Source organism: Saimiri boliviensis, chromosome 6 (genome assembly GCF_048565385.1).
Source record: "Saimiri boliviensis isolate mSaiBol1 chromosome 6, mSaiBol1.pri, whole genome shotgun sequence".
NCBI lineage: Eukaryota > Metazoa > Chordata > Mammalia > Primates > Cebidae > Saimiri > Saimiri boliviensis.
In genome coordinates, this window is record NC_133454.1 from 87,196,577 (window position 1) to 87,211,214 (window position 14,638).

The following is a 14,638-nucleotide window of genomic DNA, read 5'->3' on the forward strand; positions in this document are numbered from 1 at the left end:
TGAGGTGGACGCTTTAGGTAAGTGTAAGCTCCTAGTGAGCCAAAGACACAAACATTCCCACTTTCTAACCCACCAGGCCAGCCTAACCCATGTACCTTTCCTACGTGGTACTTGAAGGCTCTTGAGTTTGTACCCCATGAGCCTCCCAATATTCAGGGAAAGGCTGTTTTCTGTGAGCTGGCATATTTGGGCACAGACATAGATTAGGAACTTGGCAAGGTTCATAGAAAGGAGAACAAAAGATTGATCTTAAAGGCTGGAGATTCTGGCCAGTCCTTCGAGTTACATGCATTAGTGGATGCAGAAGGAAACAGAGGAGGCATTCTTTAACCAAAAAAGAGAACTCAGATTTGCTGTGAAGAACAAGAACAAGATAAAGCTCAGAACTTTTCAATGCCTATACATTTAAAACTGTGGCATTCTACTAAGCCTTGCCTGGTAGGGCTGATGTTAGGGTAGCTGGCCAAATAGTAGAGGCAGACCCTGGTTTAGTGTGTAAGCTATTTGCCACTCCACTAAATGTGACTTCTGGGTAGGGATATTGCCCTACATAATATGAGTGCTGTCGTTGCCCTGGAACAATATGTGGGCATGATGGGTGCCAGGCAGAACCTGACCCCCTTAGGGACCACGACCTCCCTCTGCTCAGCATCTACGCCTGCATTTGGTGACTCTTGGAGACCTGTGATGTCTAGGAAACATGCTCATCCTACTTCCTCCCTTCACTGCTCCTTGTGTGACAGTTTCCTACTGAGAGAGCCAAAGGGAAGCCAGGGAGTTTTCAGGAACTGCCCGTGGAGAAGGGAAAAAGTCTTACCCCTATGGGGTTTGATTCTCTTCATGATGTCCCTGTTTCTTTTTCTGACCTGAAGAGCTGGGGTTGGGGAATGAAGTGGGAGTGTATGGTCCTAGCCCATTTTGAGCCGTTTTGTTAAATGTCGTGTGTGTGTGTGTGCGCGCGCGCGCGCGCGCATGTGCACACACGCCTGTGTACCTCCATAACTCTGTGTGTTTGAATGTGGCTGTGTGGACCACCTTAGCTGTCTGGCATATATTTGTGCTCTGTATGTGTGTGTGTGTGTTGAGGGTGTCTGCATATACATGTTATAGATTTAGGTGAGTACACATGCTCCTCTGAGTGTGTTTATATGGATGTGTAGATTGACTGTGTGTGTGTATATGATCAAGTAGATGCTTACCTGGATCTGTACTATTTGTGTCCCTGGGTCCACATGGGCAAGTGTGTGAATATGGCTGTAACATGGCTGCAGGTCCCCAGTGGGTGTACCTGAGAGCACCCCACAACTCTTTGGCAATTCCTGGAAAACGCTTTCTGCTTGCTCCCCGCTGGTCCCTGGCTCCCCACTGGACCCCTGTGATGTACATCTGCAAGCCGGTGAGTTGGCAGGGAAAGGGGAGAGGCATGGGCACCTAGGGTTGGGAGGACTGCTTCTTCGAGAGATATGAAAAGGGAACTCGGGTCAGGAGGGTGCTGGCCAAATTTGTAGGAGTGCTAAGAAAAGAGGAGCAGCAGGGGGGTGGGGAGGAGAGACAGTGAGGTCCAGGCAGGCAGGAAGCCTCATAGCCTTTCACTATCAGGTAAACACACACACCTTGATACTGGCTTCTCCACCTCCGGCAAAAGCTGAAGTCAGCTCTGTGACCCCACCAGGCCCCACCCTCTCTGCCCGTGTCCCCTACTACTCCGGTGCCCTCTGCTGTGCCGCAGCTGCCCTGGCCTCCCTGTCCTTCTTTCTACAGTCAGGACTGCTGTCCTCTCCCTGCCTTTGCACCTGCAGTTGCCTCTCCTGGAATGCTCTTTCTGCAGACACGCACATCCCTCAGTTCCTCGCTTCTTTCAGATTTTTGCTCAGACATTACCCCCTTGCTGAGGCCTTCCTGACTGCCTGAATTCAAATTGCTGTTGCCCCTGCTGCCTGGCCTTGCACTCCCCATGCTGCGTCTTAGCTTTCTCTTGCTCCTTAGCTTCTCCACTTTTGAAGTTGCTATGTGAATTTTTTAGTGATGGTCTCCTTTGACCAGCATGTAAGCTCCAGGGATTTTCATCAAGCTGCATATTCACACCCAGATGTACTAAACCACACCCATACCTTCCCAGCCAGCTGTGCACTGAGGTAGCTGCCTACATCCATACTGTGCGCTCTCTCGCTCTCGCTCTCTCTCGCTCTCTCTCTCTCTCGCTCTCTCTCTCTCTCTCTCTCTCTCCTGAGCCATGGGGAGGGAGAGAGACAGTCCTGGGATACCAGGCAGACTGCCCCCTGACTGCCTGGCTCCTGTTCTTCCTGCCCCAGCTTCCTACTCAGTGCAGGCCTGTAGTGTGCTCACGGGGGAGCTGTTTGCGCCCTGCTCTGCGTTCCTGAGCCCTGTGCCCTACTTTGAGCAGTGCCGCAGGGACGCCTGCCGCTGCGGGCAGCCCTGCCTATGCGCCACGCTGGCCCACTATGCCCACCTGTGCCGACGCCATGGGCTCCCTGTTGACTTCCGCGCCCACCTGCCAGCCTGCGGTGAGTGCCTACCCATGTGGGGCTGGGCTGGGGGAGCTGCAGCTCCAGACCTGTGTGTCCCCTGCCCCCTCTCCACTGGGATGCCCTCCAGTCTCCTCCAGCCTGACTGCACCCATAGCCTGCTTCTCCTCCAGTGTCCTCCACCACTGCCAATGGTCCCCATCCCCTCGGTCACTCAGGCATAACACCTGGGATGTGTGACTCAGGACTGCTTCTGTTAACCTTGCTTCCACTCCATCTCAAGTCCTGTCAGTCCTACTAATCCCAAATTCACCCACTCCATCAGAGCCACTTCGTGTCGCACCTTTCTAAAGACCACTTGCCGTTGCCCTGGAGTTTGAGTACACATACTCAAGTCGTGTGCCAGCCCCTACCCATCCCTACCCTAACCCTGGGCTATGCTCCTTCCCATGTCTTCGTCACCTCTCAGCTCTAGCACAAGGCCTGACTCTCAGTGAGCTTTTAGCAAATGTTAGTTGAATAAATGAAAAAGGCCCTGTACTGGGAGTCAGGAGGCCTGAGACCTGTTCCAGCGCTGTAGGTGGCTTGCTGTGTGTCCCCAAGCAGGGCTCTGATGTTCTCTGAACCAGAGTTTCCCCAAAGGGGATTGGACAGGACCACTGGTTCTTAACCCTGGCTGCATATTAGGGTTTCCATAGGAACTTTCAAAAGATTCACGCATCTGGCCAACATCGAGTGTCAACTAAGGCAACAGATCTGGCAGTGAGGCCCAGGCATCGGCATTTTCAGAGGCTCCCCAGGTGGCTTTGGTGTGTAGCCTGGGTTGAGAACAGCTGAACTTGTTGGTCTCAGTGGATCTACTGGATTTTACAGTGGGAGACTCTGTGAGGAGTGGGACGGTGGCCACACTGGCTGGTCTCGAGCTCCTGACCTCAAGTGATCCGCCAGCCTCAGCCTCCCGAAGTGCTGGGATTATAGGCATGAGCCACTCTGATTTTTGAGTTTTGACATGTAATAACCTGCACAGCTAAGATCTCAGGCAGGTAAAGGCCCCAAAGGACAGCGGTAGGCACTGTGGTGCATCCAAGCTAAAACACTGCTAAAACTAGATATAAGTGCAGAGGCACTGCAGGATACAGAGCAACATTCAAAATTCAATGATGTTTTAATATCAGGCTGAACTTGGCAGAAGGGTCCACCCGATGATTTGCCATTGCAGTGTATTGCTAGGCAGTAGCACTCTGGAGTCAGACCTGGGTTCAAATTCTGCCTCTGACTTTGATCTGCTGTGTGACCTTGGGCAAATGTCTTAACTTCTCTGGATCTCCATTCTCCTCATAGATTGACAGCCCCACTCCACACAACTGTGGGGGTGAGGGAAACAAAGCATGGCCTCCCTTCTCACTGCAGCACTGTCCTGTGAGGCCACCAAGGAGTATAGCCCCTGCGTGGCCCTGTGCGGACAAACCTGCCAGGACCTGGCCAGGCCTGAGACCTGTGGGGTTGATGGTGGTGACGACCTGAGCAGGGACGAGTGTGTGGAGGGCTGTGCCTGCCCGCCAGACACCTATCTGGACACCCAGGCTGACCTCTGTGTTCCCCGGTGAGTGGGCCAGCTTGACCTCTGGGTTGGGTGGGCTGGTGGGGCCAAGGATCTCCATGGCATCTGAGACTGGGGAACCTGGCTGGGCCTCTCGTGTCCCGGCTTCCCTGCACAGTTGCAGGCCACACCTTGGTGGGTAATGTGGGTGGGCTCCCTCCTTGGAGCCTCCCTTCCAGATCTCTCCTCAGCCTTGGCCTTCGGGGCATTCCAGCAGCTTCCTCACAAGACAGAGCAACCCCACAGAGCCCAAGGGCCGTCTCTCTCCTCACTGGCCTCTCCTTCCACAGCATTTATGGACTTTCTAGTATGTTCCAGACATTTCTAGGCCTTGGGAATTCAGCAACAAACAAAGCAGGGTTCTGCCATCATGGGGCTCACATTCTAGGGTGGCAAGACAGACAAAGAAATGAACAGACACTTAATGGACGGGGGCAGCACGAGCTGTTGAGCCAAGTAAGGCAGAGTGAGAGTAGGGAGCCCATTCCTGGTTGCATTACTTGAGGTAGGCCTGGAAAGCAAGGGGGGAGTGAGGGAGGAGGCTCCAGGAAGAAGGGGTGGCCTAAGGTTCAGCTGGTTCTCAGTGTGGCTGGAGGGCAGAGCAGGAGGAAGAGAGTGGGAGGCGGTGACCCCATATTCTGGGGCGACTGGCAAGGTCCTTGGTCCCTTCCAGGCCTCTGTTTCTCTGGCTATAAAATAACACGTTTTTATTGGTGGTTTTCAAATGGCGGGCCTCTTTAGGGTAAATAGGAGTCACTCACAGGCCTTCCCAAACTACAGAATCCTCCGTTGAGATCCAGATGTGTGCCTGGCAGCTCCCACCCCTGTACGCTGAGTGTTGCCATCAGAGGGTGTCTGTGTGGTTTGCCAGGGAGAGGAGGCGGTCGCTGATCAGCACTGGGGCCGGAGGAGTTCCGGCATCCCGTCCGTGACTCACTGCTCGGCTCCAAGACCGGCACGTGCCTGTAATGGGCACGTTCTGTGGGAGCTGTGTCAGGAGGAAACATAGGCTTTGCCCTTAGATTACCTGCAGAAAAGAAGAAAGACAGCACAAGAATCCCTACCTTACAGAATCCCTGCGAAGAATCAATGAGATAATGTGTGCAGAGGGCCTGGCTGGGTGTCACTGGCCAGAGTTCAATGTGCTTAACAACCAGTGCAAGCACAGGCACTGAGCAATGGGATCGGATGCTGGGCGTGAGTGACCAGGACACCTGCGCCAGGCTGCAGCACCAGCTTCCTATCTGCCCCATTCCTGACCTGACGTGGGCTCAGGAGCCATGCTCCTGTTCGTTCTGCCCTTCCCTTCTTCGGTCCAAATGAGGCTGGCTGCAGGAGAGTATGGAGACCAGTAACTGTCCTTGTCTAAGTTTGGTGCATGGCTCTGAATCTGGGACCCAGCCCTGACCTCTGTCCCTGGTGCCAGGCAGGCTTTTCTGCTCGCTGGAGATGTGCCACATGTCACTATAGACACCATTACTCTTCCCTGTGTCCTTATGCCCCTGGTTGGCTGAGGGTGGGGTCCCTGTCCTTGGCAGTCCCTGCTTCAGCTCCTGAGCCTGCTCACCTTTCTCTGCTCCTGCTTTTTATAGGACCCAGTGCTCCTGCCACTTCCAGGGAGTGGACTATCCCCCAGGAGACAGCGACATCCCATCCCTGGGCCATTGGTGAGCTCCGTAGGTAGCAGCCTTCTTGCCCTCTCTTTAAAGGGAGGCTGCTGACTGAAGACAGTCTGGCTGAGTGGAACTTTCTGTGAAGGGACACCCAGTCCTGCTTTGTGCAGGGAGGGGGCAGTGAATGAGGATGTCTGTCTGAATTCTGCAGTGACCCGAGGGCGGCGACATGGGTGTCTGGGTCCTGCAGTGATTGGGTCGGCTAACCCTGGGGCCTCTCTCTCTCTGCAGCCACTGCAAAGATGGAATCATGAGCTGTGATAGCAGAGCTCCAGGTAAGGGTGACTGGAGGGGTGGAGCCTTTCTGGGGGCTCCCCATGATAAAGGAGAGTAGGGAGTGAGGCCTTGATCAGGCCACAGTGAACCCACCCGAGGTTTTGCCCTACACTGGGCCTTCCGTGTTCCTTGCCCTCATAGCAAGACTCTAGCTTGGAGGGTGGCACCTGAAATCCTGTCCCAGCCTCAGCCCCACCCTAGTGGCTGTCCCTGCTGCTTGCGGAGGAGAGGCTGAGACTCTGTCTTCCTCCAGGGCAGCCACCTGGGGCAACCACGTTGAGTGTCTGGGCAGTTTCTTGACTTCCTCTGAGTCCTGATTTCCTGACTGAGCTGTCATGTATCTACTGAGGCAGACCCTGCCCAGGACAGTGCTGGGTGTGGGTTCACAAAGGTGGGCAGGACAGCCTGGGCTTTTGAGACCCTCCTAGGCAACAGAGACAGGGATGGGGCAGGACAGTGGGGGGGGGGCAACCTTCAAGGGGCTGGGAGGTTGGGGAGGCCCTGGGGGCTGGAGCATTCAGGGAGGGCTTCCTGGGGTGGAGGAAGGGATCAGAGAACAATCACACAGTAGGTGGTTCGGAGCAGGGCCTCCAGAGTCATCTGGCCTGGGTTCAAATCTTCCCCGGCACTCACTAGCTGTGCAGCCCTGGGCCACCCACTTTATCTCTCTGGGCCTTCATTTCCTCTTCGGCCATAGCCTAGATTCCTGAGTCCTCTCCATGTTTTGTGTATATTCCTGGAAGTGCTTTTCCTTTGGTCACTTCTGGCTTTGGATTTCTGGCTCTTTGGGACTTTCATCTCACCTCCTGTGCCTGTTCCTTTCTCGCTGGTTCATCCCAGCCTGGGCATGGCACTCAGCTCCTTTTTGTTAATTTTCCTAAAAAAGATCACTCACACAGTATGAATGTGCGGGGCAGACCTTCCTGAGGGCTCAGGGAGAGAGGGTGGGTTCATGTCACAGAAATAATGGTAACAGGACAGTGACTCTCCTGGTCGTGCAGAGTCCTCTGGTCCCGCTGCCGCACTGATTGCTCATCCTCTTGCTAGCCCCTCTCCTGGTCCCTCTGGGGCACTTCTCACTTTATGATGACTTTGGGGAGGAGAAGTGGCTTCACTCCATTATTTGGGAAAATGGGAGACGATAATACTTCCTAGAGTTGTTGCAGGCTTCAATAAGATGACACGGGGGATGTGCCTGGAGCAGCCTGGTATGGGGGATGGGCAGCGATGGTTCCTGGTGGTTGTGGTCCCATTGTGTGACAGACAGCGCACATCTATCCCTCCCCCTGTGAGGTGTATCTGGGAAACCAAGCAATGCCCATGAGCAGCCGGGCTGGGAGGAGGCTTCCAAGCCTGTCTCTCCCTCCCTCCATCCTCCTGCTGCTGCCGCCCCTGTAGCCCAGGAGCCCATCCTGAAGCCCCGAGCCCTCCATTCCCATCTTCTTCTCTTCCAGCTGCTGCCTGCCCAGCAGGCCAGGTCTTCGTGAACTGCAGCGACCTGCACATGGACCCAGAGCTGAACAGGGAGAGGACGTGCGAGCAGCAGCTGCTGAACCTGAGCATGTCAGCCCGTGGCCCCTGCCTCTCAGGCTGCGCCTGTCCCCAGGGGTAGGTACCCATGCTGCCTTGGGCCCATGACTCTGAAGACTGGTAGAACCAATGGCCACAGGGTGGAGTGGGGGCAGGGAAAACATCACACAGCCTGTAGGAAGGCACTAGCCTGGGCTGGCCAGCCACAGCCATCATGGCCAGCGAGGAGTGTGGAAAGAGGAGGGGCTGGGCATCCAGCCTGGAGTGTGCTCTGTAGGAGGGAGAGCCCTGGCCACCCATCTGTGAAATGGAACCATCATCATGCCCAGCATCTTCACAGGCTGCTGTGAGGAATCAATGAGCTCGCTCAGTGGAAGTACTGAGGGGGTGTTGGGCACGCTGTGGCGCTGCCGTGGGGTGGCCACTGGAGAGGAAACCTGAGGGGGTGTTGGGCGCGCTGTGGCGCTGCCGTGGGTTGGCCACTGGAGAGGAAACCTAGGTGTAGCTCTCAGCCTCTTCCCCTCAGGAGGAGGGTCGATGCCTCCGAAATACTAAAAAATGAAGACCCCACCCGGAGAAAACTGTCCCCTTCCCAGGTCCCCCAAACCCTGCCATTAAAGCTGTGAGAGCTGTGTGGTCAGGCTCTGTGGGCATGCCTGTGTGGGCTCTGTACACTGAGGTGGCCCAGGGCCCAGCACCCAGCTCTGCCCCCTTCTCATTCCCAGGTCTGGGCTGAGAAGACAGCTGGTAGCTCATCTGGCTCAGCAACACCAGGCTGTGACCTTCAGCCTGTGCAGAGATTAGTGGTCACTTGGGAGTCGTGGCCCAGGCCTGCTAGCCAAGGAAAATGAGATGGGGGTCAGGGTGTCTAGGGCGGCAAGGGGAGGGGACAGTCAGTTGGAGCTTTACTGTTTCTAAGACACTTGGGTGTTGTTACCTCCTTCTGTCTCAGAGCATCCATGGTAGAAAGGAGGGGAGGACCGTGATGCCCATTTTGCAGATGAAGAAACTGAGGCCAGGGGCAGGGTGGAGGGAAGTGGTACCCAAAGAACCAGGACTCAAACCCAAGTCTCCTTACTCCAAGCCCAGCCACTGGCCCAGAGCACGTGAGGTCCAGGGTCTGGTCCCCTACACAGAGATCATAATGTAGGTTGTGAGCCTGCCCCTTTCAGGCAAGAGCGTCTGAAAGAGAACCTGCAAGCAATCCTGTACCTGGCCATCTGCTGCCATTTGGGCCCCGGAGTGACATGTGAGGAGTATCTTGGTCACTGAAGGTCCCCTTGTGACGCCATCCTGTGTGCACAGCCTGCCTCTCAGCCTGAGGTCAGGAAAAGCCAGGGTGTCTGGGGTCAGGAACTACTCACTGCCAAGAGCAGTGGCAAAGCCACAGAGGCACAGTGGAAAGAGTGCCGGACTGGAGACTGGGAGACTGGGCTCTGGGCTCAGTTTGGCCGATGACCCATTGCGTGCTGTATCAAAGCCCCGCTAAGGAGCTTGTCAAAGTGAAATTGGTACCGTCTCAATTTGTAGGGAAGAGCAGGCATTTCCTACTATCCTGGGACATCCTCTTGCTGGGACAGGGCTCCCAAAGATGCCTAACCATCCTTAACAAACCCTGCCTAGGACCCTTGGCACTCATGATCACCTCTGTGTATGAGAGTTCCGGCTGTCTGGTCACCATGCCCTTCTCTGTAATGTGTCTAAGAATTTCCAAAGAACGGTCTGTAGTTGTCTGTGCACCTCCATGTTTTTTGCTTCTGGGAACTGAGCCAAGGGCCCTGGGGTCACTACGCCATGAAACACAATAAGCACAGATTCTGGAGTCAGGCTTGAACCCTGGTTCTACCACTTTCCAGGCTGGTCTCAAGAAATCCTCCCAAAGTGCTGGGATTACAGGTGGGAGCCTCTGCAGCTGGCCAGCTTTACAATCTTAGCTTTTACATTTAAGCTCATGATCCATTTAAAATTATTACATTTTACATATGTTGCAAAATGGAGTCAAGGTCTATTTTTTTTTTTTTGATGGACATCCAGTGGTTATAGCCCCATTTTTAAAAAAATACTTTCCTCTCCTATGTAATTGCTTTGGCATTTTTGTGAAAAATTAATCGACTGTATACACATGGGTCTATTTCAGAACTCTACTCTGTTCCATTGATCTGTTTGTCTGTGTTTATGCCAGTATCCACTCTCTTGATTTATGAAGCTTTACTGTAAGCCTTGAAATCAGGAAGTGAGAGTTTTTCAAATTTTTTCTTTTGTTTCAAAAAGTTGTTCTAGATCTTTGCATTTCCAAATAAATTTAGGATCATCTTATAAATTTCTACCAGAAAAAGAGAAACCTCTGAGGTTTTGAATGAAACTGTGTTGAATTTGTAAATCAATTTGAGGAGAATTGACATCTTAACACCAGTAAGTCCTCCAAACCACAAATATGGTATTATTTTCCTATTTATTGGTCTTCTTTAATTTTTCTCAGCAATATTTCATAGTTTTCATGTAAAGGTTTACACATTTTTCATTGAATTTTTTCATAGGTATTTGCTGTTTTTGTTGATGTTATGAATGTATTATTTTATTAATTTTCCATTTTTTAATTGTCATAATATAGAAATACAGTCGATTTTCACATGTTGACCTTGCATTCTGCAATCTTGCTAAATCTATGAGTTCTAGTGGTTTTTTTTTTGATGGATTCTTTAGGATTTCAGTAGGTGATCATGTCATCTGTGAATAAAGATGACATGATTAAAAATTTTAAATAAAGTTTAAAAATTTTAAACTTTATTTAAAATTGTAAATAAAGTTTTACTTCTTTATTTAAAATTGTAAATAAAGTTTAAAATTTTTAAATAAAGTTTTACTTCTTTATTTAAAAATTTTACATCTCATATGTTGCTTGCCTTCTTGTGCTGTATTGGACTTACAATATACTTTTGAATAGCAGTGATAGAAGTAAAAATCATTGCTTTTGTCTTATTTTGGGTAAAGCAGTCAGTCTTATACCATTAATTCTAATATCAGTTTTAGTTTTTTTGCAGATGATTTTTACTAGATTGGGGTAGTTTCTTTTTATTTCTATTACGGTGCAAATTTTTGTAATAAATGGGTATTGAATTTTGTCAATTTTTTTTTTTTTTTTTTTTTTTTTTTTTTTTTTTTTTTTTTTTTTTTGAGATGGAGTCTCACTCTGCTGCCCAGGCTGGAGTGCAGTGCTGTGATCTTGGCTCACTGCACCTCTGCCTCTCAAGTCCAAGTGACTCTCGTGCTTAAGCCTCCAGAGTAGCTGGGATTACAGGCATGAGCCACAACGTCTAGCTAATTTTTGTATTTTTAGTAGAGGGGGTTTCTCCATTTTGGCCAGGCTGGTCTTGAACTCCTGGTCGCAAGTGATCCTCCTGCCTTGGTCTCCCAAGTGCTGGGATTATGTGAGCCACTGCACCCAGCCTGTCAATTGATTTTATTTATTGGACTATTGTATGATATTTTCCCTTTATTTTATAAATGTGGCAAATTACATTGGTTGATTTTAAAAATCTTAAAGCAGCCTTACATTCCTGAGATAAACCCTAGTTATGACTGATGTAATATTTAATATTCTATGGCCTGTGGTTTTCCGTACTTGCAATGTTTTGTCTGATTTTGGTATCAGATTAATGCCGGTCTTATAAAATGAGTTGGGAAGTATTATTTTCCTTTCAATTTTTGGAGGAGTTTGTTTAAAACTAGTATTATTTCTTCCTTAAACACCTGGTAGAAAATTTACCAATCTTGGAGGAGTTTTAACTTCAAATTTAATTTCTTTAAAGATATTAGGCTATTCAGTTTACCTATTCCTTCTGGGCTGAATATTTATAGTTCACGCCTTTTAAGGAATTTGTTCACTTCATCTAAATTGTCAAATTTATTCACTTAACATTGTACGCGATATTTCCTTATTTTCCTTTTACCTTTTACTATCAGTAGAATCTGTAGCAATATCTCCTCTTTGTTCCAGATATTGGTAATTTGAATATTCCCCTTGCCCTTTTTATCATTCAGTTTAGACAGGGGTTTGTCAATTTTATTGGTCTTTTCAAAGAAGCAACATCTGGTTTTGTTGATTTTTCTGCATTGTTATTTTGTTTTCTATTTCACTAATTTCTGATCTTATCTTTATATATTTATTTATTTTTGAGGTGGAGTCTTGCCCTGTTGCCCAGGCTGGAGAGCAGTGGCACAATCTCGGCTCACTGAACCTCGGCCTCCCAGGTTTAAGTGATTCTCCTGCCTCAGCCTCCTGAGTAGCTGGGACTACCGAAGCACACCGCCACGCCCCAGCTAATTTTTTGCATTTTTATTGGAGACAGGGTTTCACTGTGCTAGCCAGGATGATCTCGATCTCCTGACCTCGTGATCTGCCCGCCTCAGCCTCCCAAAGTGCTGGGATTACAGGCGTGAGCCATCGACCTGGCCATCTTTCTTTCTTTCTCACTATTTACTTTGGATTTAGTTTGCTCTTGTATTTCTAATTTAGAGCTTTTTTTATTCCTTTCTATTTTGCATCCAGACCTGGACATTCCGGCCACTTCAGAAGCCCTGAACCCCATTTTCTGTCTGCTCTCCTCAGGGAGACATTGTGCTGTGCTTGGGTTCCATCATCCTGTACTATAGTCCAGAAAGTGACTCCAGGCAGAAAATATGGATACAGGAGCAATTAACAAGAGACTCCCTTCAGTAAAATGCCTGTAGCACCCTTTCTTTTTACTTCTTTAACCCATGTGCTTGTATTCTTTTCAAAAATAAAATAGGAAGATTGAGTAACTTGTTTTAGTTAGATCCTGGATTTGAACGAAAAATTATTTATTGCCGGTTTGTGTTCTTAGCCCTGCCGCAGGCTCTGTCCTGTTGATACCTGGATCTAGCCTGATGCTGTGGCCTGAGAGCTTTAATAAATGCCCTCAGACATCCTTGGCTCCGGTCTGGGAGTGGTCAGATTTCATGGAAACCAGACTAAAAGATGGCAGCGCTGCAGCTTTGCGGCCTGTGGTCTGAGAGCTCCACGAACAACCTGAGTAGGAGGGTCAGTGCCCATATCCATGGCCTGTTCATCAGCACACAGCTAGTGCCTAAGGAGCAACTGGCAGCCCCCCGGCCAGTAGCACTGTGGCTGGTAGAGGTAAACCTCGCTTCCTGATGGATGACAGGAACTTCCAGGCTGGGCCGAGTTTGTTACCGGTTCTTCCAATTACCAAGGTGCCTCTGAACCTCACTGGGCAGCTGCAGGAAGGGCAGTAAATACACAGTCAGCGTCTTCTAGGGTAAATGTCGGATGCCACCTCTGAGCATCCAGGTTTAGGCAGGGTCCTCCACAGTTGGCAGCTATGGGAAGGGTGCTCTCCTGACTGCCTGCTTGCTGTGTCCCTACAGTCTGCTCAGACACGGGGATGCATGTTTTCTGCCAGAGGAGTGTCCCTGCACTTGGAAGGGGAAGGAGTACTTCCCTGGGGACCAGGTGACGTCTCCTTGCCATACCTGGTAAGTGAGGGCCCCAAGCAGGCTTTGCTTTTTTGCTGGGAGGGGGCGTGGATATGGACGCATGGTGGAGTGTATAGTCTAGCATTCCCCTTTCATTATGTTTGTATTCATGTTGTGTGTTTGTGTGTTGTGTGTGGTATAGGGGTTTGTGTACACATGCAAGTATATGCATACAAAGGAATACGTGAATGGGTTTGTTCAGCTATGTATATGAATGTGTATACATACATATTTGTAACCATGACAATTTGTTCGCTTATTTATATGAACACGAGTGTGAGTGCAAATCCAAAATGCATATGTGCATATGTGAACATACGTGTACATGGATATATATAAAAAGGCAGACATTCACAAATCTCAATATGTTAGTGAATATATACAATTAGAAATTTGTATATGTAGACGGGTGTGTTTATATATATTTGTGTGCATTAGGATCCATTTAAAATATGTGGACATGTTACCTGCAAAGTGTGTGGATAGATGTGTGGATTGGCTATACGTCTTTGTATTCACATGTGAGTGAAAATATCTGTGTAAGGGTGCCTGTGCAGGGGTACATTCTTGTGTACGAAAGTACATGTGAGGGTATTTGTTCAGTAATGTAAGTGTGCATACATGGGAGTGTGTGCACCTGGAGTGGATTTATGGAAACAGCCTCCAGGCTAGTTCTGCAGGGCCTGTTCTGGGTCATGCAGTGGTGGGTAGGCAGTGGGTAGACTCAGCTTTCTGATAGCGAGAATGCTGGGGGAGGGGGTGAGAAATGATAAATGTGCCCTGATACTGGAAAATAAACCCAGTACCTGTTCCAATTTCGAGAACCAGTTAGGGGCAGCCTGAAGTGAGCAGGAAGCCCTTGGCATGGGTACTCCAGGGCCCAGCAGAAAAGCTCAGAGAGGTTCTATCTCAGAGACCCATCTGGCTAGCTGGAGCATGGCCCCAGTCCCTGTCCCATGCTGGGATTGAAACCACCCTGTTTCTGTGGCCTGCAGGATGGCCACACAGGAAGTGTTTCTTTCTGTGTTAGAAGCAGGGTCACAGTCAAGCCCATCTGCTCCAAGGCTGGTTTCCCCAGATACATCCGAGTGTGCCTGGCAGGGCAGAGCCCTGGCTGTTTGACCCCAGAAGTCCCTGGGTATAACGATAAGACACAGACCTCTGCATAGGCTGTGTGCTCATTTTTTCATGGGATTTTGTGACTGTGTTGAACCAGAGATGACGAAGGATGCCAGGCACATGAGGCGAGAGACTGGGGCTGGCTGGCCTGGGTTTATCCAGGGGCGCTCAGGCCCTGAGACAGAGTCACTTCCATCACTTCACTGGACTCCAGCCCTGGCAGCAGCACCCTCACCCTCAGGCAGGGAGTAGGTAGCTGAGTTACGTTGAAGCTTCTCCTGTGAGCGCAGTGTGCTCAGAAATCAGATCCAAATCAGAGGGGGCGAGAAGACTGGAGCCAAGGCCAAAGAGCTGGGATTATTTAGGATTTGGAACTCTGACTTGAGAAGGCATCTGCCTTCACAAGAGAGGCTGTGAAGGGTGGGTGTCCTCTCCTG

General features: G+C 50.1%; 1 protein-coding gene across 1 annotated transcript in view; it reads left to right on the forward strand.

Moving 5' to 3' along the window:
- OTOG (otogelin) overlaps positions 1 to 14,638 on the forward strand; it is a 98,685-nt gene that overhangs the window by 24,172 nt on the left and 59,875 nt on the right. The window contains exons 18-24 of the mRNA XM_074401184.1: positions 1,272 to 1,396; positions 2,313 to 2,525; positions 3,897 to 4,089; positions 5,679 to 5,753; positions 5,991 to 6,034; positions 7,490 to 7,643; positions 12,975 to 13,082. Of these exons, the coding sequence (XP_074257285.1) occupies positions 1,272 to 1,396; positions 2,313 to 2,525; positions 3,897 to 4,089; positions 5,679 to 5,753; positions 5,991 to 6,034; positions 7,490 to 7,643; positions 12,975 to 13,082 (912 nt within the window). The remainder of the gene's footprint in view (positions 1 to 1,271; positions 1,397 to 2,312; positions 2,526 to 3,896; positions 4,090 to 5,678; positions 5,754 to 5,990; positions 6,035 to 7,489; positions 7,644 to 12,974; positions 13,083 to 14,638) is intronic.